The sequence below is a fragment of the Delphinapterus leucas genome, chromosome 11 (assembly GCF_059928025.1).
Source record: "Delphinapterus leucas isolate spDelLeu-1000000601 "Yukka" chromosome 11, BTC_Dleu_Yukka2, whole genome shotgun sequence".
Lineage (NCBI taxonomy): Eukaryota > Metazoa > Chordata > Mammalia > Artiodactyla > Monodontidae > Delphinapterus > Delphinapterus leucas.
The window spans coordinates 101,815,395-101,843,089 of NC_143139.1; the positions used below are offsets into that span (position 1 = coordinate 101,815,395).

General features: G+C 48.8%; 1 protein-coding gene across 12 annotated transcripts; it reads left to right on the forward strand.

Moving 5' to 3' along the window:
- Window positions 1-322: 322 nt before the first annotated feature.
- Window positions 323-27,646, forward strand: ZBED4 (zinc finger BED-type containing 4). Of its 12 annotated transcripts, none has more exons than XM_089921489.1 (5): window positions 323-443; window positions 2,389-2,467; window positions 7,755-7,835; window positions 9,756-10,533; window positions 22,508-27,646. In XM_089921489.1, the coding sequence occupies exon 5, from the start codon at window positions 22,848-22,850 to the stop codon at window positions 26,373-26,375; it is 3,528 nt and encodes a 1,175-aa protein (XP_089777615.1). In that variant the 5' UTR covers window positions 323-443; window positions 2,389-2,467; window positions 7,755-7,835; window positions 9,756-10,533; window positions 22,508-22,847; the 3' UTR covers window positions 26,376-27,646. The 12 variants fall into 12 exon arrangements, with proteins under 12 accessions (XP_089777615.1, XP_089777617.1, XP_089777616.1 ...); XM_089921491.1 differs by having other exon boundaries at window positions 10,390-10,533; XM_089921490.1 differs by having other exon boundaries at window positions 7,755-7,827.
- The last annotated feature ends 49 nt before the right edge of the window (window positions 27,647-27,695 follow it).

Sequence of the window (27,695 nt, forward strand, 5' to 3'; positions counted from 1 at the left end):
GGAACTGCGCCTGCGCGATCGGCCCGCACGGGCCGTGGGATGGGATTGCGCCTGCGTGGTTGACCCGCACCGGCCAGGGGGCGGGACTACGCCTGCGCAGTCAGCAGCAATTCGGCCCCTCGAGCGGCGGGACTGCGCCTGCCCCGTCAGCACCGCCTCGGCCCCTGGAGCGGCCGGACCGGCCGGGCCCCAGGGAGGGACAGGCATATGGGCACTGCGCCTGCGCGCGCTGGTCCCGCCCCCTTCCCCGCCCCGCGCCGCGCGGGGCCCTGGGAGGGGTGCAGCGTCCGGCGGCGTCGCGGGCGGGCGGGCGGGCGGTGGTGGCGGCGGCGGCGGGAGGGGCGCGGGGGCAGACAAAGCCGCGGCTAATGAATGGGAGTGAGTCCGCCTGCGCGGCCGTCGTCCGCAGCCGGGTGGGAGCCGCCCCACGCCCGGCGCCCGCGGTGAGTGCGCGGCCGGCGCCGACTCTGCCTCAGCCGCGAGCTCGCGACCCGGGCCCGGCCGTTCTGGCGCGTCGTCGGGCCGGGGCCGGGGTCGCGGGGGTCGGGGCCGGGAGTCCGGCTGGGGGCCGGAGGTCGCGGGGGTCGGGGAGCCGGGCCGGGGCCGCGGCCGCGGCCGGGGTCGCCGCGATGTCGCCTGAGCCGGGCCGGGGGTTGGGGGGCGGGGGCGCGGCCTCCCGTCGCCGGGACCCCGCCCGGGCCGCTCGACTCGACCACGGTGCCCGAGCGCCGGGCCCGCGCTCCCGGCCCGGCTGACAGCTGGCGCGCGGTGGGCCCGCGGACGGTCGCACCCGGGGCGCGTGTTCCGGGCTGCAGGGTTTGGTGGAGGAAACACCTGAAGTGGTGGAAAGTTGGTGCGGACACCCGGCCCGGCCGCAGCCGCGGGGATGGGATAGACGGGGCACGGGCCCAGGGACTCGGGAGAACGCGGGGGCAGAAGTGCCCGGCCGGTGTGAAGTTTACGCGCTGACCACGCGGGCGCCTGTGCGCGCGGGGCGGGACCGGGCGCCGCAGTCGTGGGGGAAGCCCGGTGCTGGGATGGGGGGCGCCGGACGGCGGCCGGGCAGCTCCGCGCAGCAGCAGACAGGTGCTCTTTGGGCGTCTTGCCTGAAGTCCTTTGCCCTCCGCCACTACAGCGAATCGCCTTACAAGTTACGTTTTTAGGATTTTCCTCTAGATACAGTATTTTATTTTCAGTGCACTTCCAGGAAGAGGCACCCAGGGGCCTTATTTACGTATGTCTTAGGAAGCAAATGAGACCTTCCTTATTACTACATGCTTCTGATGCTTTTTAGCTATTGTACGTGTTTCTGGGTAGGACCATTCAAGTTTAAGTAGTGAAAATATGAATCAAATTGCAAAGCATAATTTCAAGTGTTTTTTCCAATTGCGGTTGTTTTTCTAGACCGAAGTGAAGGTGGAGTCATTTGTGTATCTTCTTTTGTGTTTTTTCTGTGACCCACACCATCCCTGTTACTTAAGAGAATTGCCAGCCCCCTTGACTCTCCTTGTATTTTGGGCGAATTTCAGTAGACAAATACATGCACCTCTCTGGAAGCAAGTCCCTGCCAAGCTGAGCCATCAGGAGAAACTTCTGTTGGCATTCTCATGTTCCTAAAAAAGGGAAGTTATTTGCTTTGAAGTTAACTCTGATCAGATCAGTCCATAGGTTTTTTTTTCTTCCAGCTTTAAGATCAAGTCCATAGTTTTGAAGAAGCCACTTTAGATTTTCATGAGACGAGTGTGATAACGCACCATGATAATGGCGCATCCTTGTGACTTTTTATATTAATTTTTTATGTTTTCTCTATATCATGGTGATAAAATTAGGAGACGATGAAGGATTTAGTTGGAGTTTTTAGAAAGTGCTCTGAATAAGACAAATTTCAATTATGAATTAATTTCCATACAAAGTTATCTTGTGAGAGGAAACCGTACTCAGGGTTTTCCAATGGGCTGTCCATGCAGGGATGCACACTTCCTGTAATCCTTAAACAGATTATATCTGCTCATCATGATTTACATTTTCTCAGGAAAAGATCTAGAAATCTTAAGAGAGAGTCTGTGACTCTTCAAGAAGGTAACCTCCTATCTTGGAAGAAAGCTCAGACTTGCGTTCACTTCACAGGTGTTTGCTTGACACCCCTTCCTCCTCCACTGTTCTGGCTAATTCCTGATGTTTTTGGACATGAAAACTCTGCCCTGTTTTTCAGTGTCACCACACAGAGGAGGAGGTTTGTGAGTAACTCAAGCTGTGCAAAGAATGTTCCTAACGCATTGGGAAAGGTTTTAAGTGAATTATTAGGGTCACCGATTGAATTCTGTGTCTGCGCAAAGGAGCCGATGCGGCATTTACGTAGCAAAGGAAACGTGTGTACCTGTATTTCAGATCCCTGTCTGGCGAGGAGTTTGGAGCGTGGCCAGCACCGGGCAGTGGAGCTGTTGCGGCATGAAGAGCGGTGACGGCGGTCAGTGCTGTCCTTCCCTCTGTGTGTGTGTTTCTCTTTGCCTGGCTTCCGCTCCTTCACCATCTGAACTCTGGTCTGATCTCCTCCTTCAGTGTGAGGACTGCCTGGCGAGGGGAGGGGGGCAGGTGAGCGACTCTGGGGCACAGTGAGGAGCCTCTGATGGTTGGTTGGGGGCCCCCGTGACTCTCCCTCACCAGCATTGTGTTTCCTTCTGAGCTTCTCTGCACAAGGCTTGCGACTGAGAGACAGCGACTGTTATTCTTCTAGGTACTGTTTGATATTTAAGGTGCTGTTTACATCTCAGGACTTGACATAAGCTGTAGGAACCATCATTCGTATATACGTTTTGTGTTGGATGAATTTAGCTGCATAAAAAGGCACAGTTTGCCTCTAGCCCCGACCGTCCTGCAGCCTCTCGGTCAGGCCTCCCTTCAGTGTCTGGGTCACAGCGGATTTCTTGTCAGTCACCTTCCAGGTGCTCAGCCCTTTCCACAGCCCTGTCTCTCCTGCCCTTCTCCCTCACCCTACTTGTCATTGCCTGACTTTGCATCATTCTGGAATAGTTCACATCACTTCCTAGCTAATTGTTTGATGTGTGCTTTTGGTAGTTCAAATCCTGGAAGGCGTTGTTAGGAATAAAATAAAGTCTTTTCTTCTCACGCCCCCTATTTCTGAGGTAGAGGGGACCAGGAGAGACAGAGGCGCCGGACTCCGCATGAGGTTTTCTCACCTCTCTACTCTGCACCTGGCGCTGTTCTACCTGCTGGGGGCAATGGTGGTTTTTAAAAGAAGGCCCTGCCATAGGAGAACTTAACATAGTGATGGTGGGATGGACTCAAACCAGAGAAGGGTACTCCAGGAAGAGCACAGGCAGGCGGGGGCGGGGGTGATGGCAGTGTGAGAAGCATGCTCCAGGAAGACCTCTTTTAGGGGGAGAGGACCTTTGAGCCCCGCCCTGCAGGGTCTGGGGGTGATGGAATGGAGGCCCTGAGTAAGAAGCAGCAGGGCCTCCACTGCTGTGGGAGAGGTTGGCCCCTCCGTTTGAGCCCATGTCCTGTCGTAAAGCCCCCTTCCCAGCCTTGATCAGGTGCCTGCTCTGCTTGGTTTCTGCTCGCATTCAGGTGAAGGCCTTCCAACCGCCGGGCCCCGCCCTTTCCCCCCCGCAAAGTCTGTGTCGTAGAAACCACTGATGCTGGGCTGGGCTGGGGTGTCCCCTGTTGACCCACCCGGGTGCTCTGTGTGATGGCTCTTTGATCTGTGTGGCCTGCACGCCGCCCCCACAGATGTAAACCAAGGGACTGCGTTTTCATCCAGGGCCACGGCTAACTGAGCCTTACCTTGTGGCTCTCGTGCCACAGAGGCAGCAGCGGAGGGAGCTGTGTGCTGTTTGGTGAGAGCTCCGGTTACTCTGCCGCAGGCCATGTGCCACATCTTGGAAGTAAAAGGACTCTCAACACTCTTCCAGCAGCTTCCAGCCACAGCAGCAATTTCAAACCTGTCACTGGTGGGACTGCCCTGTACGCCGGGGGAAAAGGTGCTGGTATTGGGTAAAGGGACCCTCAAAAAGACAGAGCGGAGCCCCAGATAGCCCTGGTCTGTGACCCAGAACATTTCAGGGGTAGAACAGGGACCAGCCGCCCCGAACGGAGTCTGTTTGCCTCCTCTGGAATGTGCTTTGTTTCCAGGGTGGCCTTATCAGGTTTTCTGACCATATCTCGTGGAAGTGGCTCCGGTTCTAGGTTTCTGAGTTCGCCTCTCTGCGGTGGGCTCTGGCTCTGAGTCTGGGTCCTCCGCCTCAGCTCGGCCAGGCCTGGGGGGTGGTTTCTCCATGTGAGTGGGTGCTGGCACTTCTGCATGGGAGGTAGTTGACGCTGTTGCCACCCCTGGAATATGTGAGTCATGGCTCTCCACCCTCAGAAGGTGCTACGGTTACTCTCAGACGTGGACCAGATCTTAATTTATAGCCTTGGTGGAAAGACTACCACGTCCAAGGGTGAGCCAGGCAGCGGTGGCGGCGGCGGCCCTGATGCCCTCGGTGTACTTGGCAGCTCTTGGGGAGCACCTGGACTTTGAGTTGAAAGCAGATACGCTTCTGTATTTTAAAGGCTGTGTTGTGGAGCGTTGGAAGAACAGTCCGTGGCACTCTCCGACCTGCCCCAAGATGGAGCACATGTCATGACATTGCCATGGCACTGCCATGGCTGCCACCTTCGCCTGTCTGGTGCTTCCAGACTTTCTCTAAGGAGATTGCAGATATCACAGCACTTCACCTCTAAGTGTCCTTTTCTTCTAAGGAAAGGCAAAGGGAGGAATTCTCTGGCGGTCCAGTGGTTAGGTCTTGGCGCTTCAGCACTTGCATTGCCGTGGCCTGGGTTCCGTCCCTGGTCAGGGAACTAAGATCCCGCGTGCCGCAGAGCGTGGCCCCCCAAAAAAAGAAAAAGAAAAGGCAAAGGGATGTTCTTCTCTCTCACCAGCAGTCCAGCTGTGAAGGAAATGAACGATAATCCCTCATCACTTTCAGTGGCCAAGCCGCAGTCCGATTTCCCTACTTGTGTTTATTAGCTTGTTTGTTCCAAACCAGAATCTAGTCCAGGTCACTGCACTGAGTCTGTCTCTTTAGACTTTTTTATTCTGGAACAATAACCCGCCCCCATTTTTTTCCGTGACACTGACTTTTTGAAGAGACTAGGCCAGTTGTCTCACGAATGTCCCATGTTCTGGGTTTGTTTGCCATTTTCCTTCTTTGTCGTTTACAGTTGACCCTTGAACAACACGGCAGGCGGTTGGGGGCGCCACCCTCCGCATAGTCGGAAATCCGAGGATAAGTTATAGTCGGCCCTTGGTGTCCACAGCTGCTTCCCATCCTCGGATGCCACCAGCCGGGGACCTGCATGTCTTCACGCGGGTGGTGCCGGGCTTCCTGTTTGCCGCCCTCAGAGGCTGTCCTTTTGGGACTGACGCCCACTTTCTAGGGCTGTTCTTTCTTTCTGTATTTCATCTGTGTTTCCCTTGTCCGTTACATTCAAGGAAGACAGGAAAAATGCTGAATTCTCTCCTTGTATTACCTCTTTCTGGGGAGCAGTGGCTGTAATATTCACCTGCGTTGTGGCAAATGTTTTTATTTGTCCTTTTTCTTCTCTGAGTATCAGTGCTGACTAACAGGTTTTCATTTATTCGTTACATCGTAGTCTAGTAAAGTCCTCTGGTTCTGTTTTCTGGTGTTCAGATGGTTGTGACTGACCCGTCGGGAGCCCCGGCGAAGCCGGCTCCGGGTGCTGCTCCGGCATCATCCTGGCAGCACTTCCCTTCTGCCACCTTCCGTTCCTTTGCCAGAGCTGCAGCCAGCTCTTTCTGCAGAGCACTTTGCTTCCCTTTAGTGCAGAAGGTATTTAGAAACCAAGACCTAGGTATTAGATCTGTTTGTTGTCTCTGGGTATTATTGCAGCTTTAAGTGTTGGTCTGGTGCACAGAGCTAGGAAATGTATTTTTACAACATCAAGAGTTATATTTTCAATGCAGATTTAAAATTATATAGTTTTACTTAATTTCTTTGATTTTTAAAAAATGTCTTTTTCTTTTTTTTATTAATTTATTTTTGGCTGCATTAGGTCTTTGCTGCTGCACGCGGGCTTTCTCTAGTTGTGGCGAACGGGGGCTACTCTTCATTGCAGTGCGCAGGCTTCTCGTTGCAGTGGCTTCTCTTGATGCAGAGCACGGGCTCTAGGTGTACGGGGTTCAGTAGTTGTGGCGCACGGGCTTAGTTGCTCCACGGCATGTGGGATCTTCCCAGACCAGGGATCAAACCCGTGTGCCCTGCGTTGGCAGGCAAATTCTTAACCGCTGCGCCACCAGGGAAGGTCCCTCTGTCTTTTTCTTTTCCTGAAATTTTTGATTTTTTTTAAATTAATTTTTGTTGGAGTATAGTTGCTTTACAATGTTGTGTTAGTTTCTACTGTACAGCAAAGTGAATCAGCTACAGGTATACATATATCCCCTCTTTTTTGGATTTCCTTCCCATTTAGGTCACCACAGGGCATTGAGTAGAAAATTATGATTCCTTAATGCCATTGGCATAATTTCTTATTTGTTTTATGCTAAAGTACACAAAAACTGGATAAAATGACAATATTATGTTATGACTGCTAATGAAATCACTTAGCAAAATTTAAGGTGTTTTTTTGTTTTTAAGTTCTTTTTGAAGGTACGATCAGAAATCTCACTTGCATTCCTATCTCCTCCACTCTTTATAGGCAACACTTTTTTTTTTTTTTTTTTGGCTACAGTTGGTCTTCGTTGCTGCGCGCGGGCTTTCTCCAGTTGCGGCGAGCGGGGGCTACTGTTTGTTGGCGGTGCGCGGGCTTCTTATTGTGGTGGCTTCTCTTGTTGCGGAGCACGGGCTCTAGGCATGCGGGCTTCAGTAGTTGTGATACACGGGCTCAGTAGCTGTGGCTCGTGGGCTCTAGAGCTCAGGCTCAGTAGTTGTGGCACATGGGCTTAGTTGCTCTGTGGCATATGGGATCTTCCCGGGCCAGGGCTCGAACCTGTGTCCCCTGCATTGGCAGGAGGATTCTTAACCACTGCGCCACCAGGGAAGCCCCTATAGGCAACTTTTTTTTTTTTTTTTTTTTGCAGTACGCGGGCCTCTCACTGTTGTGGCCTCTCCCGTTGCGGAGCACAGGCTCCGGACGCGCAGGCTCAGCGGCCATGGCTCACGGGCCCAGCCGCTCCGCGGCATGTGGGATCTTCCCAGACCGGGGCACGAACCCGTGTCCCCTGCATCGGCAGGCGGACTCTCAACCACTGCGCCGCCAGGGAAGCCCAGCAACCGTTTTTATTTCTACTTTATCCTGCAGAAATAAGCACACACGCATATATTTGTAACTAGCCCATGGAAAGGATCCTCTGATTAGCTACCTCTACTTTTAGGTGTTTTCGGCTTTGAAACTAAAAACTGCAAAGTGAATTTCAGAAAATGTGGGTTTTGGATGCCTCCTTTCTACCCCTCATCATCCTCTCCCTCCAGTCTCTGCTCATAATTTAGGATCGCCGTGCTCACTGTTCAAGTGTACCTGTATTTTCTTAATCTCCTCAGTGCTTCAGAGCGGTCCTCTAGCTATCAAGAGATGAGTGGGGCTGAGTGAGACTGGGCACCCTTCGCCTTGGGGGGCCAGGGGCTGCGGGCAGCACCCACAACAAGGAAACTGATGGGATTTGTTCTAGAAGGACCGTTTCCCTTATTGTCATTGATTGCCCTATTTAATACTCATGCTGATTGATTTTATTTTAGACTAAATCTGATTTGCTGGAGAACAGAAGCAGAACCACGGAAAGGCTGGTTCCAGATGCCGTCCAGATGCACGGTGAATAGGTAGCCCTCACCTTTCAAGGCCAGAGTAGCCTCCAAAGTTTTAGGACAGGTGACAAAAACCAAATTGTTATTCACACACATAGAAAATTATCAAAAATGCCTCAGCAACATAATCCTTTTGTGGTTGGAAAACTAAAGCTAACGTGCTTTTTTGTCTTTTTTAAAATTTGGTGCTAAAATAGTAGAAAAATTATTTTCTTTAGTAGTAAGCTGCTAGAGCAAATGACAGCATTTTTCCTAAAATAGAAACAACAGGGACTTCCCTGGCAGTCCAGTGGTTAAGACTGCATGCTTCCAATGCAGGGGGCCCTGGTTCCATCCCTGGTCAGGGAACTAAGATCCCCCATGCTGTGTGGTGTGGCCAAAAAAGAAAAAAGAAAAAGAAACATCTTTGTTATCTATGATTTTGAAATAATATGTACAAAACTAGCCCAGTAGTAGAGAAATACATAAAATAGAAGGTGAAAGTCTCTCCTGATGACCACGTTCCAGATGCACATTCACATGTGTGGGTGCGTTTACACCCCGGGCCTGCCTGACCCTCCCGTCTGTGCCGAGGGCAGTGGGGTGGGGCCTCCCTCCTGCTGGGATGGTCCTTGCCTGTGTCACGATAGTTTCATGAGGTGTTTTTTTGTGTGTGTGTTTTTTTAAAGTTGGAAAAAATATTTTATTTTATATATTTATTTATTTTGGCTGCGTTGGGTCTTCGTTGCTGCACACGGGCTTTCTCTACTTGTGGCGAGCGGGGGCTACTCTTCGTTGCGGTGCGCGGGCTTCTCATTGCGGTGGCTTCTCTTGTTGCGGAGCACGGGCTCTAGCCGTGCAGGCTCAGTAGTTGCAGCTCGCGGGCTCTAGAACACAGGCTCAGTAGTTGTGGCGCACAGGCTTAGTTGCTCTGTGGCATGTGGGATCTTCCCAGAGTAGGGTTCAAACCCGTGTCCCCTGCATTGGCAGGCAGATTCTTAACCACTGCACCACCAGGGAAGCCCCTCATGAGGTTTTTAAAATCCTTTTTATCTTTTTTTTTTTAAATAAATTTATTTATTTTTGGCTGCTACTCTTCATTGCGGTGCGTGGGCTTCTCATCACGGTGGCTTCTCTTGTTGCGGAGCATGGGTCCTAGGCGCGTGGGCTTCAGTAGTTGTGGCTCGCGGGCTCTAGAGCACAGGCTCAGTAGTTGTGGTGCACGGGCTTTGTTGCTCCACAGCATGTGGGATCTTCCCGGACCAGGGCTCAAACCCACGTCTCCTGCATTGGCAGGTGGATTCTTAACTGCTGCGCCACCAGGGAAGCCCCTCATGAGGTTTTTAAAAACCTTTTTATCTTAAAGTATAGCACAGGGGGACTTTCCTGATGGTCCAGTGGTAAAGAATCCACCTTACAATGCAGGGGACTCAGGTTCGATCCCTGGTCAGGGAACTAAGATCTGACATGCCACGGGGCAACTCCTGAGCTCATGCGCCTCAACTAGAGAGCCTGGGTGCCGCAGACTATAGAGCCCATGCACCCTGGAGCATGCGCGCCACAACTAGAGATGAGAAAACCCGCACACCACAACTAGAGAAAAGCCCGTGCATCCCAACGGAAAAGATCCTGCATACCTCAACAAAGATCACGCGTGCTGCAACTAAGACCCAACACGGCCTAAAATAAAAATAAAGTATGGCACAGAGACAAACTGCATAAATTAATAGCTTGATGGATTATGATAAGGTGGACACTTTTGTAACCATCCCTTGGGTCAAGAGAGAAAATTTTGCCCTCCCTGGAATCCTTCTACGTGCCCTATCCCAGCCACATCCCTCCCTTTGATGCCAAATACTTCCCTTTCTTCGTAGTTTTATGACGGGATTGCACGTCTTTAAGCAGTAGTTAAGTGTTGCCTGTTTTTCACGTGACGTTTCAGTCCCTTACCTACAGGGCACCCCCTCCTCCTGTGGGAGTTTGGTGTGGAAGAAGCCAGGTGGCTGCACTCATGTTTCTCAGTCTGGATTTTGCCAGCCACGGCCCTCAGGTGTGGTTTAATGTGTTTGCCTGCTCTTGGTTCCTTTAAATTGGTGGTGGATCTAAGGCCTGATGAGGTTCAGCCTCCTTCCTGGCTGCTGTGTTGCTCCCTTAGGAAGGACCTCGTGTGTGAGGCTCTCGCTCTCTTTGCTGTTGGCAGCCAGCGATGCACAGACCTGCAGGCTTTAATCAGTGAAAGTTATGGGACAGGGACGTTCCGGCTCAGTTACTGCGTCTTTGTTCATGAGCTGGGCTTGGAGTAAGAGGACCCTGTCCTTAGCTCCTCCGTGGTTATCTGGTGCTGTAGTTTATGTAGGAAACTGAAGAAAAATGCTTGCTTCTTTATCAGTTTCCTATCATCCTACAAAGGTGACCAATTGAGCCTTTTATCTCGGTGTCATGCATTCATAGATTTAACATATTTGATGTGCTTTAATGCATTATTATGACGGTCCTCATTTACGTTCAAATTATCTCATTTTTTTGGACAGTGGGAGCCCTTACAAGTTGGCGCCTAGATCCTTCTGACACAATTCTCGTCCTCTCTCAGAGGTTCCTTGCTCTCTGGTGTGCCAGAATGTTCTAGGCTCATTTTGTATTCTTCCTGCCCAAGACCTGCAATCAGCCATTCCTTCAAAAGCCCTGGTCTTCTTTAATGGGAAATGATGTTTCACAACTATAGTCCGGATGTCAGGTAAGCTCATTCCCATTGGGCTGGTCACTGTTTTTAGGCCTTTGCAGTGAGCAGAGCTGGGGTAGGTGTCCTGCTCACCGACTGTAGGATGTGCATTTGACCTTTCTTGCCCTGGGTCTCTGTCTCTGTCTGAGGATGCTGGTTCTCAAGGACATGGGAGGTGAGAGTCTTGTGCTATTGCTGGTCACTCCTCTGCTTCACTCTCACTGTACACACCTCAGTCTCTGAGTAACAGTGGCTGTGTCGTTACTGAAAACAGGTTGATACTTTTTGCCAAAGACTTCCCATTGTCTTCCCATCCCTCTTTGCAGTGATTCGGGCTCTACGTGGAAGCGCGGTGACCATTGCCTACTGTGCTCTCTCCCGGAGACCCTCACTCGGTCTTAGTCCTGCAAGGAAGTGTATACAGAGCACTCACACGGTCCTTTCATCAGTGTTTCTCTAGACTTTTGGTTGAGCTTCGTTCTCTGTTAGATTTCTCCGGGAGGACTCAAGGAAAAATATTTCCTGAATTCTTGCACATTGATAATAGTTTTTCTGTGTCCCTTATACTTGTAAGCCAGGTTGACTGTATATAAAATGCTTGGCTCACATATTTTTTCCTCAGATATCTTAAATATGTTATTCCGTTGTCTTATAGCATAAAACATTGCTGTCAAACTCATGACAATTTTATTTTCTTTCCCTTGTACGTGACCTTGGTTTTCCCCTCAATGGCATTTCTTTTTTTTTTAAGTCCAGTGGTTTTCCTAGAATATACCTCAGTGTTAATTGTTAAGGATGGATTTTCTCAGCTTTACCATATGCTCTTTCAATATACGTAGTTTTACAATTTTTATTTCAAATTGTTTAGTATTCTCTTCTTTTGCTTTGTGCCCTCCTTTTTCTGTGGGGGATGCTCTGATTATACATGTGTTGGATCTTCTTTGCCTGTGTTTTCAATTGGCCAGCTTCTCCTGAGTCTGTTTTAGCTCTTCATTTCTTCTTCATTAAAAAACTTTATTTTTAAACTCTTCTGTTTATCTTAAGAAATCATCTGTGGGGTTTATTTGTTATGTTGCTTCTAACTTAGTCTTTATTCTTAAAATGGCATTTTACTTTTTGTTTTTGAGCGTGTGTGTTTATTTTGCTGAAGATTTCAGGTTACAGGGAGGCCGTATACACAGCCCACGGCCACCACCCACCACCCCTTTTTGCTGGCTTCATTCTCTTGTTTGAACAGATAGGGCTCTTTCTCTTTCTTCCCCCTCCAACTTTCGCCTTTTTCTCTCCTAGCCTCATGATTTGCAATTTGTAAAATGACATTTTACTTTTACTTGTAATATTTTCTTAGGATCCATAACCTCATTTCAGTGTTTTTCTATTCTGATTTATTTTGTTCTTTTGTATTATTTTCTTAATTTCTTTAGCTTCTTTTGAAATAAGTTACAGTTTTCATGTAATTTGTGCTTATATTTTTCTAGTGTGCTTTCATTATCTATAGAGATGTTTTTCTGGTCTTCATTTTTTTTTCTCTCTTATCCTTTTGTAGGATTTGACCTTAATTCTTTTCTGTTGCTTGTTGTTTTAGTTTTCTAGTGCTGCTTTAACAAATTGTCACCGAGTGGTTGAAAACAGCATAACTGGAGGTCAGAAATCTGAGGTGGGTCTCACTGAGCTTAAATCAAGATGTTGGCAGGCTGCCTTTCTTTCTGGAGGCTCTAGCAGTGAATGTTTCCTTGCCTTTTACACTTTCTAGAGGCTGCCTGTGTCCTTGGATGTGGGCCCCCTCCCTTTGTCTTCAAAGCCAGCAACACTGCATCTCTCTGACCTTGTGAAGTCTCTCTTCTGCCTCTTCTTCCCACTTTTAAAGGTCCTTGTGATAACATTGGGTCCACCCAGATAATCCAGGATAGTCTTCTTATTATCCTGGATCAGTAACCTTAATTCCATCTGCGTCCTTATTAATAATCCTACTTTGCTGTGTAACCTAACACAATCACAGGTCTGAGGATTAGGACATGCACTTCTTTGAGGACCGATCACTCTGCCTGCCACACTCATTTTTATCTGATACTAGTTTTGTTTTGTTTTGTTTTTTAAATAAATTTATTTATTTATAGTTTATTTTTGGCTGCATTGGGTCTTTGTTGCAGCGAGCAGGGTCTACTCTTCATTGTGGTGCACGTGCTCCTCATCATGGTGGCTTCTCTTGTTGTGGAACACAGGCTCTAGGTGCACGGGATCCAGTAGTTGTGGCTCACGGGCTCAGTAGTTGTGGCTTGCGGGCCCTAGAGTGCAGGCTCAGTAGTTGTGGCTCACAGGCTCGGTAGTTATGGCTCGCAGGCTCAGTAGTTGTGGCTCATGGGGCTTAGTCGCTCCGCGGTATGTGGGATCTTCCTGGACCAGGGCTTGAACCCATGTCCCCTGCACTGGCAAGCGGATGCTTCACCCCTGCACCATCAGGGAAGTCCTGATACTAATTTTTCACATTCAAGGAGGAGAGGTGGCTGAGGATAACTTGTCCTAACTCATGGTGCTTCCTATTCTGCAGTCTTTATCTACTACTGAAAATGTGGTGGCTTCCATTTTTATGTTTTACGTTGTATATCTAGGAATATCTGTAGTTTTCTTGTTATGTCTTTGGCTTTGGTACCCAGGTGATACTGACCTCTTAGAATAAACTGGAAAGTATTCTATCCTCTTTCAAAGAGTTTATGGAGTATTGATATCATTTCTTCTGTAAATGATAAAATTCACCAGTGAGGCCATCTGGGCCTACATTTTTCTTCATGGGAAAATTTTAAGTTACTAATTCAATGTCTTTACTTGCTATAGGTCTATTCTGATTTTGTTACTTCTTGAGTCACTTTAGTTAATTTGTTACTTTGTAGGAATTTTTCCATTTCATGTAAGTTGTTGAATTTGTTGGTAGACAGTTGTTCATGGTCCTGTCTTATATTTCATTTAGTTACTTTTTGTTGTTGTTTTAAGGTTTTTTGATGTGGACCATTTTTAAAGTCTTTATTGAATTTGTTACAATATTGCTTCTGTTTTATGTTTTGGTTTTTTGGCCGTAAGCCATGTGGGATCTTAGCTCCCTGACCAGGGATCAAACCCACACCCCCTGCACTGGAAGACAAAGTCTTAACCACTGGACCACAGGGAAGTCCCTCATTTAGTTTCTGAGGAGGCAGTGGTAATGCTCCCAGGTTTTCGCAATCTATGTCTTCTTTTTCTCTTGGTTAATGTAGCTAGGGATTTGTCAATTTTGTCAGTGTTTTCAAAGAACCAACTTTCAGTTTCATTGAAGTTCTATATCACTTTTCTGTTTTCTATTCCATTAGCATCCACTCTAATCTTTATTATTTCCTTTTTCCTACCTTGGTTTGGTCTGTTCTTTTTCTAGTTTGCTTTTGTTTTCTTTTTATCTGGAGGTGAATGTTTACATTATTGATTTGAGATCTGTCTTCTTTTCTAATACAGGTGTTTAAAGCTATAAATTCCTCTCTGAGCACCAATTTAGCTGCATCTCATGTATTTTGGTTTGTTGTGTTTTTATTTTCATTCAGATGAAAATACTTTGTAATTTCCCTTGTTTCTTTTTGACCTGTGGATTATTTAGAAATGTGTTATTTCCAAATATTTATTGATTTTTCAAATTTTCCTCTGTTACTGTCTTGTAATTTAACTTCATTCTGGTTGAAGGATATGTTTGTATCATTTCAGTTCTTTTAAATTTATTAATACTTGTTTTATGGCCCAGCCTCTGGTCTGTACTGTGGAATGTGTTGTGTGCAGTTGAAAAGGGTAAGTATTGTGCTGCTGTCGGATGGAGCCCTGTGTAGATCTGCCAGTTCAAGCTGGTTAACAGCACTGTTCAGGTCGTCTGTGTCCTCACTGACTTTCTGTCTTGCTGTTCTAGTTGGCCTCCCTTCAGGTTTGCTGGTTCTTTCTTCCGCTGGCTACCAAGCCCCTCTAGTGAATTCTTCGTTACAGTTATGCATTTCAGCTCCATAATTTCAAAGTTCATAATTGGTTCTTTTTCATAATTTTTCTCTCTATACTGATACTTACTTGGGGAGACATTGTCCTACTTTCCTGTAGTGTCTTTATATGTGGTTTCCTTTAGTTCTTTCAGCTTATTAGAGTAGCTGATTTAAAGTCTTTGTCTAGTAAGTCCAACCTCTGGACACCCTCGGGAACAGTTTCTTGGTTTATTTTTCCCCCATGTGTGGGCCATACTTCCCTGCTTTTTTTGTGTGTGTGTCTTGTCATTTTTTTGTTTTTGTGGAAAACTGGACATCATTTGTTATTGCTGGGGGTTTGTTCTGTTTTTGCCTGTTTGTTCCCTTAGTGACCTTCCTGGACTAATTCTGAAAAGGCTGTACTCCTTGTAGTGTTTGGACACTTCAGTCTCTGCCTGGTTAGCTTGGTGTCAGTGATTTCCTGAAATCCACTGAGCTGAATGATTTCCTTAAACGCTGCCAACAGATGCGCCCGCCATCTTTGCCAAGAGCTGCCTGTGCCTGTGCCTGTGCGTGTGCGTGTGTGTGTTGGGACAAGCATTAACCTTCTCCTTGCACAGGGCTTCAAGTTCAGCCAGAGGTGAGAGATGGGGTGGCCCCGCAGGTCTCTCCTGGGCTTGTCCTTCTACAGCTGCAGGGATGTGTCAGAGCCTTTCACAGCTCCCTGCAGACATCTCGTCCCCCCCATCTTCCTTCTCAGCCTTTGGCCAGGCTCTCGTTTGCCCCACTGGAGTTGCAGGGTTAGGCAACTGTGATGTTACAGAAGTGCAGCTGTTTGTTTTTCAGCAGAAGCCCAGGGAGAGGGCTTTTCCCTCTGAAGGCTCTGAATCGGGTCAAATAACTACCGTGCCCTGTGAGCAGGGCTTTTCCAGGGACCTGTGACGAAGGTCACGTGGTGACAGTGCTGCAGACAGTGGGACTTTCTGAGGGACCGCAGGCCAGGTCTGCCCCTCTGGTGGCTGCGAGGCTGCTGTTTTCACAGCTCCCGTGGTCCTGTGGTTCCTGTGGGGAAGGAAGGATGGGAGTGAAATGTTCTAACGAGCTCCCACAGTTTTGCTTAAGTAAATGCCCCTCAGATCGCCGCAAGCCTTGGCTTAAGCCCAGAGTTGTGAACAGTTTGATGTTGGCACTGCCTAGCACTGCCTTTGCTGTCCCGCAGCCACTGGGTCATGGAGGTCCTCACCTGCCACTCTGAGCAGTGCCTGCGTCGTGAGAGTTCTCCTCCTTCTCTACCCTTCCTTTGCTGTTTCTTTTGTCCCTGAACTGCTCAGTTTAGAGTCTGTTCCCAGCAGTTCCTCTTTGAAATGGGTCTTTGTCCTGGAGGAGGCATGGGCTGGGTGGTTTTTCCCCAGCCTCTGTGGACCCTACGCTGGACCCTTGACATACGTCCACTCTGATGAGTGCAGAAGGCTCCTCCCGGTCTAGCAGCTTGGTCCTCGGGGCTTCGGTGAATACCTGTTGGCTGCTTTGGGACTGTCAGTAATCACATGCCCAGGGCTGCTTGCTTTTTCTGCCTGTACAGATCTAAGCATGGGCCTTGCATATATTCTTGGTTTGTCCTGTTGGTTTATATTTTGGAGTGAAGGAAATCCCTCGTAAGGTTTGTCTTCTTGTTGGTCTCATCCATGAGATTGTCAGTTTGCTCTTTTAGTTCTGCGCTGTATTACCAACTGAAACAATGAACTTAACTGAAGTTCAAGTGAATAAATAACTACACTTAAGAGAAAAAACTGACCCAAGAAACTCTTGGACACAGTGCTTGTTTATATACCCTCAAGCCCCAAGACAAAAATGTATAAACTAATATTTCTGTTCAAAAGCTTGTGTTTCCTTGGTATGGGTTAGCATTCTGAAACTACTTTCTGAATATTGAAGGATTGAGCAAATAAGCAAATCTTTTAAGGCTAGTGGGAGCCAGATTTCTTGCAATTGGAGAAAGAAGTTACAGATACGGAACTGGGGAGGCTCGGGTGATCCTGGGATGTTGGATTGAAATTGGAGGCGTCAGCGTGAACATGTGGTTTTCATCCACCTGTGCGTGTGCATGTAGGCGTACGTGTGTATTAATGGTTTTTACTTAATTCCATTGAAAGGGCCTAGAAACAAAGGCACCGCAGTGACAGCGGGCACACCAAGCACCTCACTCTTTACCCACCGTTATTGTTTTGTTAACTCTTGTCGTTTTCTGTGCGTCACTGAATTTCCAGGTGGGATTATTTCTGCCTGAAGAACACTCTTGCATTTGCTTCAGTACAGGTCACCTGGTGACACATTCTGTGTTTGATTTGTCTGACGGTGTTTTTATTTCATATTAATTCCTGCAGGAGTATTTTTGCTGAGTATTGAATTCTGGTTTGGCTTTTATTTTTTTCACAACTATGAAGATAGCATTCCTTTGTCTCCTGGTTTACGTTGCTTCTCTTGAAAGGTCAGTAGTCTGTCTAGTTATGTTTTCTTAAAATAATTCCTATGGAAGTGGTGTAATATATACTAGTGTGATGACCTGTGCACTCATCGCCTGGCTTTAACAATTACCAGCTCAGGGCTGCTCTTGTTTCATCTGTGTCCCTCCCCCCACCCAGTTATGTTAAAGCCGGTACCGGAAACCATATTTCATCGGGATAGTTTTCAGTAAGTATCTTGAAAAGATGGGATCCTTTGAAACGTTTTATCTACAGTATTTTTATACCTTGATAAATGAAGAATTACTTAATATCGAATGTTACTTCAGTATCCAAGTTTCCCACATAGTCTAAAAAATGTTCTTATACAGTTTGCTAATTCAGACCAGGATTCAAGTATAATTTGTTAAAGAAGCTGGGTTGTTTGTCCTGTAGAGTTTCCCAGAGTCTGGATTTCGGTGGTATTTCCATGTGCGCCTCCCTCCCTGGTCACTTTTATCTGCTTTATCTCTTGTTTTTAACACTGTTTGTTTCTTTTTCTTTAAATCTTGCTTGGGGTTTGTAGGGACTCTCGAATCTGTGCTCTGAAGTCTTTGATCTGAACTGCCTTTTTTTTTCCCCTGGTTTTTCTCTGTTGTGGTTTATCACAGCATACTGAATAGAGTTCCCTGTGCTATACAGTAGGACCTTGTTGTTTATCCATCCTATAGATACTAGTTTGCACCTGCTAATCTCAAACTCCCAATCCTTCCCTCCCCTGCCCGCCCTCCTCCTTGGCAACCACAAGTCTGAGTCTGTTTTGTAGATAAGTGCACTTGTGTCGTATTTTAGATTCCACATATAAGTGATCTCACGTGGTATGTGTCTCTGTCTCACTCACTCAGTGTGATCATCTCCAGGTCCGTCCATGTCGCTGCAGTCACAGCCACATCTCTTCTTCTTCCTGCACTCCTGTCTTCTGTGCACCGCTCTGGCCCCCCAGGGCTTCCAGTACTCACTTCTGCATGTGAGCAGTGGCCTGTCTCCACCCGTGTGCCCTGGACGTGTTTCTCACCCTCTCTAAACCTCAGGGTCCTCGTGTGTAGAAGGAGAAATCGCAAACTGAATCTTCCTCGAAAGATTTTCATGTGGTTTAAGTGAGACAACGCAGGTTGAACCCACGGTAAACAGTCACTGTTGGCTCTCCCATTCTCGTCACGCCGTGCTCTTGCCCCAGGAGCGTCTCCAGAGAGAGTCAGAGTCAACCGGGGATGTAATGTTTGCCATGAAGGGAGAAGAGCTGGTTTCTCCCAGACCCGGAGAGAGGAATGAGGACAAGGCTGCCCAGGACTGAGAAGACATCCGGGCGCCGAGGCCGTAAGGGAAGGAGCTGCAGGGCAGAGTGACCTTGAGCCTGTGACCTTCCTAAGCGTACTGAGGTCCAGCACTTCCTCACAGAGGCCTTATAACCTTTATTACATAGGGGACTGTGTCTTCCGTGACTAAAGCAGTGTGACCTTTCCTTCCTGACCTGCCTCTTGCCTGGACCCCCAGTGTGACACTGGGTGCAAGTGTGAGGCAGGGGTGGGGGGGTCCTTGCCTCGTTCCTGAGCTTTCCCTGCCCAGCGTGACGGTAACCGTAGAGTGCTCCTAAAAGCCCTCGTAAGGTTGAGGAAGTTCTCCTCTCTTCCTACCTTGCTGAGAGTTTCTGTCGTGAATAGGAATAGAAATGATGTTAAATGTTCTTCTGCATCTAATGACATGACTCTATGGTTTTCCTCCTTTTTTCCATTAATGTGGTGAATTCTGTTGGTTGAACATAGAAGGTTAAACCAGACATGCTTGTGATGAACCCCTCTTACGATGTATTATCTTTAATGTGCTGAATTTGATTTGTTAAATTTTTAAGAACTTGCTACATTTTCTTAAGGTTTTTCTATGATCATAGGGATATGAATCTGATTCTTTTCTTCTAATGTTTTTGCTTGTTTCAGAGTCAGGGTAATACTGCCTCATAAAAAAGAGACTTGGGACGTGTTTCTTCTATTTTCTGGAAGAGTTTGTGTTTCACCAGGTTTTTTTTCTTTAATGTTTGGTGAAATTCACCAGTGAAGCCATCTTGGCTTGGAAGTTTCTTTAAGAGAAGGTTTTTAACTACAAGTTCAGCTCTTAAAAGAGATAGAGGGCTGTTCAGGTTATCTCTTTCGTGAGTTTTTGTAATGTGTGTCTTTCCAGGATTTACCCGTTTCATCTAAGCTGCTGAATTTACCATCATAAAGTCACTCATCTATTTCCTTACTATCTTTTTGCATCTGTAAGATCTTTGGTGAAAAATCCCCTCTTTAATTCCTGCTATTGGTAATTTTATGTCTTTACCATTTTTTTCTTTAATTAGTCTGTAGAAGTTTGCCAATTTTGTTGATCTGTCGAAAGAACCGGTGTTAGGTTTCATTGATTTTTTTTTTTCCTCCCCTGCCTCTTCCCCCACGCCCCCAATTGCAGTGATGTCAAATCTTTTCTTTATTGTTTCCTTCCCTTTGTTTGCGTTGGGATTAAATTTGCTTTACTTTTCCTTGTGATTTTTTTCTTTAACCCTCGGCTTCATATAGAAGTGTTATTTATTTGAAGATGTTTAGGATTTTTCCGGATATCGTTCTGATGTTGATTTCTCATTCAGTTCCCTTATTGTCAGAGACCATTCTTTGTTTGACTTCAGTTCTTTGAAATTTACTGAGACTTGCTTTACTGTCCAGAGAACAGTCTGTGCTGACGAGTGTTCTGTGCCCACCTTTAAGTGATGTTCTGTCTAATTGTTAGGTAACTACTGAATGGGGGTGTGAAATCCCATCTGTAATTTTGGTCAAGTCTCCCTTTAGGTCTGTCGGGTTTGCTTCATGCACTTGGAAAGTCTGTTGGTAGCTGTGTGCGTGTCTGATGAACTGACCCCTTTGTCCTTTTATGTGAGGTCCCTGTCCTCCTTCTGTGTCGTTCTGACACCCCCGTCTCACGCTGACTTAGGCCAGCTTGCTCCTGGTTGGTGTTACTGTGCTGCACCTCTTCTGTCCTTTTGCTTTGAACCTATTTGTGTCTTGATGTTTAACGTGTTTTTTGTAGGCAACATATAATTAGTCTTAGTTTTTTACCCAACCTGACAATCCCTGCCTTTCTTAAAATACAACTTTATTGGTTGTGTAGGCTGTGTCCTGTGTCTTCTTTCCTCTGATGCTCTGCTCCCAGAATGCTTCACGTCTGGCCACCGATATGTGGTCTTGTGTCCACACTGGCCGTTCTCCAGCACCAGCTGGCTGTCCCTCAGTTCAGTTCTGACACCACCACCTGAAGTCATCCTCAGATCCCCCGGGTCAGGGCCCAGTCCCACAAGACCGCTCCCATTCAGACACCAACCGCAGTTGTCCCCTGTATTTCTGACCAACCGGCTTAAGTCTGGGTTCCCACAATAAAGTGCTAGGGTGGCTCACAGAACTCAGGGAACCCTTACTGACATGTATTGGTTTACTGTAGGAAAAGGATACGATAAGGGACACAGGTGAACAGCCACGTGAAGATGCACAGGGCGAGGTCTGGGAGGGTCCTGAGCGCAGGGACTTCTGTCCTCCTGGAGTTGGGGTGCGTCACCCGCCCGACACGTGGTTGTGTTCACTAGCCCAGCAGTTCCCCTAACCCCCGGACAACTGGGATTCTATAGTCGTTTCATCACATGGGCGTGATCAGTATTAACTCAGTCTCCAGCCCATCCTGGGGTGTGGGGGTGTGGCTGAGAGTTCCAAGTTTCTGGCCGCGGCTCTTTCTGGTCATGGGCCTCCATCCAGGAGTCACCTCGTTAGAACAAGAGATGTTCCTGTCACTCAGGAACTGCCAAGGGTTTTAGGAGCTCTGTGTCAGAAACTGGGGGCACAGACCAGTGTACATACGTATTTCATACTTTTTCACATTGGGTGTAATTGACATACAATAAACTGCACTTATTTAAAGGGTACAATTTGTTCAATATACACACACACTTATATCATGTTTATATACATAAACAGTTTGCTGCCAACATTTGTGGACAAATCGTATGAGCATAGGCACTCACATGCAACTAATTTTCAGCAAAGTTACAAAGGCATCCTTTTGTTGAGAAGGATGGTCTTTTCAACAAATGCTGTTTGAACAATTAGATATTCATATGCAAAACAATGAATTTGAATCTTTCAAAGATCTAAGTATAAAATATAAAACTTCTAGAAAACACAGGAGAAAATCTTTCTTAGATACAACCCCAAAAGTACAGTCCATGAAAGAACAAATTGGTAAATTGGACTTCACTAAAATTAAGGGCATTTCTTTTCCAAAAATACTGTTAAGAGAATGAAAAGACAAGCTACAGACTAGAATCATATACCTGAAAGAGGGCTTCTTTCCAGGCATGTAAAGAACTCTAAGAAAATACACAATCTGTGAAAACGTGGGCAAAACACGTGAACAGATGCTTCACCAACGGAGAGAAGCAAATGGCAAATACACACGTAAAATGTTCAACATTATCAGTCATTAAGGAAATTGCCAATTAAGGCTGGAATAAGATACCTTTACATACCTATTAATTAGAAGGGCTAAAATTAGATTGATGGACCTTACCAAGTCTTAGTATTTTCTCTTTACCATCTTTTTCTCACTTTTTGGATATATAGTAATGTGTATATGTTACTCCCAAATTCCTGATTTTCCCTCCCCCCTACCTTTCCCCTTTGGTAACCATAAGTTTGTTTTCTATGTCTGAGAGTCTATTTCTGTTTTGTAAATAAGTTCATCTGTATCATTTTTTTAGATTCCACACATAAGTGACATCTTATGACATTTGTCTTTCTCTGTCTGACCTCACTTAGTATGATCATCTCCAGGTCCATCTATATTGCTCCAACGGCATTATTTCATTCTTCTTTATGGCTGAGTGATGTTCCATCGTGTATATGGACCACGTCTTCTTTATCCATTTTCTGTCGATGGACATTAGGTTGTTTCCACGTCTTGGCTACTGTAAATAGTGTAGCTGTGAACGTTGGAGTGCCTGTATCTTCACCTATGGTTTTCTCAGGGTATATGCCCAGGAGTGGGATTGCTGGATCACATGGTAATTCTATTTTTAGCTTTTTAAGGAACCTCCATACTGTTCTCCATAGTGGCTGCACCAATTTACGTTCCCACCCACAGTGTAGGAGGGTTCCCTTTTGTCCACACCCTCTCCAGCATTTGTTATTTGTAGACTTTGATGATGGCCGTTCTGACAGGTGGGAGGTGGGACCTCATTGTAGTTCTGATTTGCGTTTCTCTAACGATTGGTGACGTTGAGCATCTTTTCACGTGCCGTTTGGCCATCTGTTTGTCTTCTTGGGGGACATGTCTATTTAGAGGGTATTTTCATTGTGTAACTGGTTTGTAAAAAAGTCAAGGAACAGACTTTTCTGTTTTAATTTCCCATTATGGAATTCCTTTCTCTGCATACACTGAGGCTCGTATATCCATGACAGTGTAGATTTGAAATGTGACTGGGTCCAGTGTCTGACTTGATCTCCTCTTCTGTAGATAATGCAGAAGGATCGCTGTGCCACCAAGATGACGGCGATCCTGTGTCTGAGACAAGCAGGTCCCCGCTGTGTGAATGCGTGTCTGCACCGTGGAGTGTTTAAGAGTAGAACTTCTGGAAGGCAGCGGTCTGCACCCTGATGACGCGCTCACCAGTTCCCTGGTCTACTCCTCAGTGAGATGTATGATTAGCCATATTCATAAGCATCCCGGAAGATAGGATTCTCTTGAAAGAACTGGAGATAATGTACATTTGGAGGCACAGAGGAGCATTTGCATCAGTTTTCTACCAACCCAGGCGGTCAGCATCGTGAGGCAGCCAGAATAGTTATGGTCAGTCATGGAGAATCACCAGGAGACGCGTCCCGAAGCGGGTGGGGATTTTGTTTCTGATCAAATACATTTTAAAATAGAAGAGGAAGATGACGATCACATCGCTGATCACAGTTTGGAAAGAATGGACTTTAGAAATGAGCAGGAGAACAGGAAACGGGCTGGCAGTGGGGATGAACGGGCAGAGGGCAGAGAGGCGAGCTGTGGCTGCCAGCCCCCGGGGAGGCGTGTCTCTCCTGACCCCGAGGACGACTACGGGGCCCTATTGTCACAGTATAACAGCACCCTGTACAGCGTGGCCATGGAGGCCGTGACGCAGAGCCTGCTCTCCGGCCGCGGCATCAGCTCCAGGAAGAAGTCCCCGGCTTGGAAGCATTTTTTCATCTCACCCCGGGATAGCACGAAGGCCATCTGTACGTACTGCATGAAGGAGTTCAGCAGGGGCAAGAACGAGAAGGACCTGAGCACCAGCTGTCTGATGCGGCATGTGAGGCGGGCGCACCCCACTGTTCTTGTGGAGGAAAACGGCAGCGCGCCGGCCCCGGCCCCCCTCCCTGCCCCTCTGCCGCGGCTCCCGCCACCGCCCACTGATGCTGGAGACCCGGGCACCGTCCTGTCACCTGGCAAACTCGTCCCCAGAACGGCCTCTAAGAGCCCATCTCCCCATCAGGTGACAGAGGAACTTGGCTCTGTGGTTTCTTCCGAAGAGGCGCCCTCCGACGTGTCAGTCTCTGAGAGGTACAGCAGGGATGAAGCCCTGGCGGGGCCGCCTCCCCAGCCTTCCAGCCTCCACTGCGATGAGCCTGCAGAGAACGGGGCTGAGAAAAACCTCCCCCTGCCCAGGAGCGCATCCGGGTCCAGGAGGAGGTCTGCCGTCTGGAAGCACTTCTACCTGTCGCCCCTGGACAACTCCAAGGCCGTGTGCATCCACTGCATGAACGAGTTCAGCCGGGGCAAGAACGGGAAGGACCTGGGCACCAGCTGCCTCATCAGGCACATGTGGCGGGCGCACCGCGCCATCGTGCTTCGGGAGAACGGCGGGGGCGCTGGCGTGCCACCCCCCTACTCCGCACCTCCAACCCTGCTGCCCACCCCGCCGCCGCCTGACGGAGAGCCCAGCCCCACGTCCTCGTCTCCGGGGAAGCCGGTGCAGGACTCCGCCTCTGCGCCCTCCTCCCCCGACCGGCTGGCGGAGGACCCGCCAGCACACTGGAACCTCGGAGACACGCAGGTGGAAGACGTGTGGGCGTTGTCCTCCTCCTCTGACGTGGGTGAGGCCTCGTGGGCGTCCTCTCCCGAGAAGCAGCCGGGCGACACACCCAGCCCTCGCCCACTCGAGTCCGGTGCCGTGTTCCAGCAGAACAAGAAGGTCATGAGGAGGCTGAAGTCGGAAGTCTGGCATCACTTCTCGCTGGCCCCCACGGACAGCCTCAAGGCCGTGTGCAGGCACTGTGGCTGCGTCATCAGCCGGGGCAAGAAGGGCGACGTGGGCACGAGCTGTTTGATGCGGCATCTCTACAGGCGCCACCCGGAGGTCATTGGGAACCAGAAGGGCTTTCTGGGGGCCAGCTTGGCGAATTCGCCATACGCCACCTTGGCTTCTGCGGAAACTTCCTCCTCCAGATTAACTGACCTGCCGACCATGGTCACAAAAAACAATCAAGTTATGTTTCCCGTCAACAGCAAAAAGACCTCCAAGTTGTGGAATCACTTTTCTATCTGCTCCGCAGACCCCACGAAGGTCGTGTGCTTGCACTGTGGCCGGACGATCAGCAGAGGCAAGAAGCCGACCAACCTGGGCACCAGCTGTCTCCTGAGGCACCTACAGAGGTTCCACGGTGGCGTGCTGAAGCCCGATGCCCCCAGGACGGCGCCACCCTCCCCTCCTGGTGCCCGTGGGCCCCTGAGCTCAGAGTCGGCAGGCGCCTCCTCCTGCGATGACACCAACGAGAAGTTTTATGATTCGCATCCAGTTGCCAAAAAAATAACAAGTCTCATTGCTGAAATGATCGCACTTGACCTCCAGCCGTACTCGTTTGTGGACAACGTTGGCTTCAATAGGCTGCTCGGATACTTGAAACCTCAGTACTCTCTGCCCCCTCCGTCCTACTTCTCCAGGACGGCCATCCCAGGTATGTACGACAATGTGAAACACATCATCATGTCACATCTCCAGGAAGCCGAGAGCGGTGTGGTCCACTTCACGTCTGGAATCTGGATGAGCAGCCAGACCCGGGAGTACCTGACCCTCACCGCCCACTGGGTCACCTTTGAGTCGTCGGCCCGACCGCACCGCGAGGACCACCACTGCTCGGCGCTGCTGGACGTGTCGCAGGTCGACTGTGACTACAGCGGTGGCAGTGTCCAGAAGCAGCTGGAGTGCTGGTGGGAGGCCTGGGTGACGTCCACTGGCCTGCAGGTGGGCATCACGGTCACCGACAGCCCCAGCATAGGGAAGGCACTGAACGAGGGGGCCCGCTCGAGCGTGCAGTGCTTCAGTCACACGGTCAGCCTCATCGTCAGCGAGGCCATCAAGAGCCAGAGGATGGTCCAGAACCTACTCAGCACCGCACGGAAAATATGCGAACGGGTCCACCGGTCGCCCCGGGCGAAAGCCAAGCTGGCGGAGCTGCAGAAGGAGTACGAGCTGCCGCCCCACCACCTCCTCCAGGACGTCCCATCCAAGTGGAACACGTCGTTTCACATGCTGGAGCGGCTTATCGAGCAGAAGAGGGCGGTGAACGAGCTGTCTGTCGAGTGTAACTTCCGGGAGCTCATCAGCTGTGACCAGTGGGAGGTGATGCAGTCCGTGTGCCATGCGCTGAAGCCCTTCGACGCCGCCAGGCGGGAGATGAGCACCCACGTGTCCACGCTCAGCCAGGTCATCCCCATGATCCACATCCTCAACAGGAGGGTGGAGATGCTGTTTGAGGAGACCATGGGCATCGACACCATGCTCAAGTCCCTCAGGGAGGCCATGGTGAGCCGCCTGTCCGCCACCCTCCACGACCCCAGGTACGTGCTGGCCACCCTGCTGGACCCGCGCTACAAAGCCTCCCTCTTCTCCGAGGAGGAGGCGGAGCAGTACAAGCAGGACTTGATCAGGGAACTAGAAACGCTGAATTCTACCTCAGAGCCCACGCCCGTCTCCAACGGATGCGACCCGGGCTCCCCACCGCGAGACTGTGCCGGCGAGGAGAGCCTGTGGTCACTCATGGCCAAGATGAAGAAGACCGAGCCCAGAGGGAGGACGAAGGTCCCGGAGGACATGGTGCTCGCGTACCTGGAGGAGGAGGTGCTGGAGCACAGCTGTGACCCGCTCGCCTACTGGAACCTGAAGAGGGCGACCTGGCCGGGCCTCTCCACCTTGGCCGTGCGGTTTCTGGGCTGCCCCCCGAGCATCGTTCCCTCCGAGAGGCTGTTCAGCACACCCACTGAGAACGGCAGCTTTGGCCAGTCCCGGCTCACGATGGAGCATTTCGAGAAACTTATTTTTCTGAAAGTGAATCTTCCCTTAATATGCTTCCAGTATTGAAGCTCACGGTGGAGCCACCAGACGAGAAGCAGCATCTGTCCCGGGCTGGCGGCTCGCTGCGGTCGGGGCCCTGCGGGACAGCAGGCCGGTCGCTCAGGTCCACATCCATGGGAGGTTCCCGTCCCGGCCCTCGCCGTCATGTCCACATGTGCCTTACCCAGTCCTTCAGGCCAGGTACCACGGTGTGTTTTTTAAGAAGTCCAGTAGAAACAGCCTGTCTTGTCAGTTATGAAATACAATGATTAGGTTTTCATTCGTAACTGTAAAATTTTTTAAAAGTTGGGGGTTAGGAGTTTGTTTTACTAGAATGGCAGAGGAGATATAAGCAGTTTTATTCAGTAGGCTTTTTATTCGATTATGTAAAAACCACAAATCAGGTACTGTACTTTAGTTTAAATGCAACAAAACCGCTCTTGTGGCTGTCAGACAAAACCTGTGTATAGGAGGTGGAGTTCAAGCCATCCCGACTGAGCCGTTCCTGGCTGCAGGCTCCAAAGTACGTTCAGGGGACGGCGAGTGTTCTGGGAGGTGACTGTTTACACGACAGAGACGTGGCTTTCGAAGACAAGCCTGCACTCACACGTATCCCGGAATGTCAGTCATGTAGGGTTCAGGGGAGAGAGCACTGCCGTTTCAGGGGTTTGCCCTCGGTGCCACGTGGGCTGTTAGCTCGGACACATCCCCGCCATTCACAGTGAGCGCCGGTGGTGCCTGCTGTGTAGCTAGTGCACGGCGTGACACGTTTACAGCATCCTGTTGATGGAATCTCCAAGCCTCTGACTCAGTGGCTCTACACCATGAAGCTATCTTGAAATTTGTGCACTGAACCCCAATTTGATCAAATTATGTATACAGTCCTTTTTAGAAGAGGTGGCTTATTAACAGGGAAGAAGATTGCTATAATACAGTTGTAAGAATAGCCTTAGGTGTTTAGATTTTCTTTTTGATAATAGGGAAGATTCAGCCATCAATGGGATATTTTAGAATCCCAAGGACATCAAAATGGAGTATCAGTCATCAGGTTTTTTTAACAATAATACGTCTTCAAAGTTTTTGCCTCAGTGTCTAGAAAAGGGTTCATTTTCTTATTTCGAACCAGGTAAACACTCTGGGTGAAACAAGTCACTGATTTGCCTGTGGCCTTTAGAAAAGGTGGCGTTTTGTTCGGATACTGTACCTGTTGTTAATCTGAACTTGCATCGACTACGTTTTAGTGTATTTATAAATGGTGAACCCCGTTTCTGAAATTAAACTTTTTATTTGCAATTTTCTACTGCTGGAGGACACTGGCTTTTTATTCTTAGGATAATAAAACAGTCC

What these genes read in the sequence shown, in the direction of transcription:
- ZBED4 (XM_089921487.1), top strand. Translation starts at nt 22,848, where the DNA reads ATGGAGAATCACCAGGAGACGCGTCCCGAAGCGGGTGGGGATTTTGTT.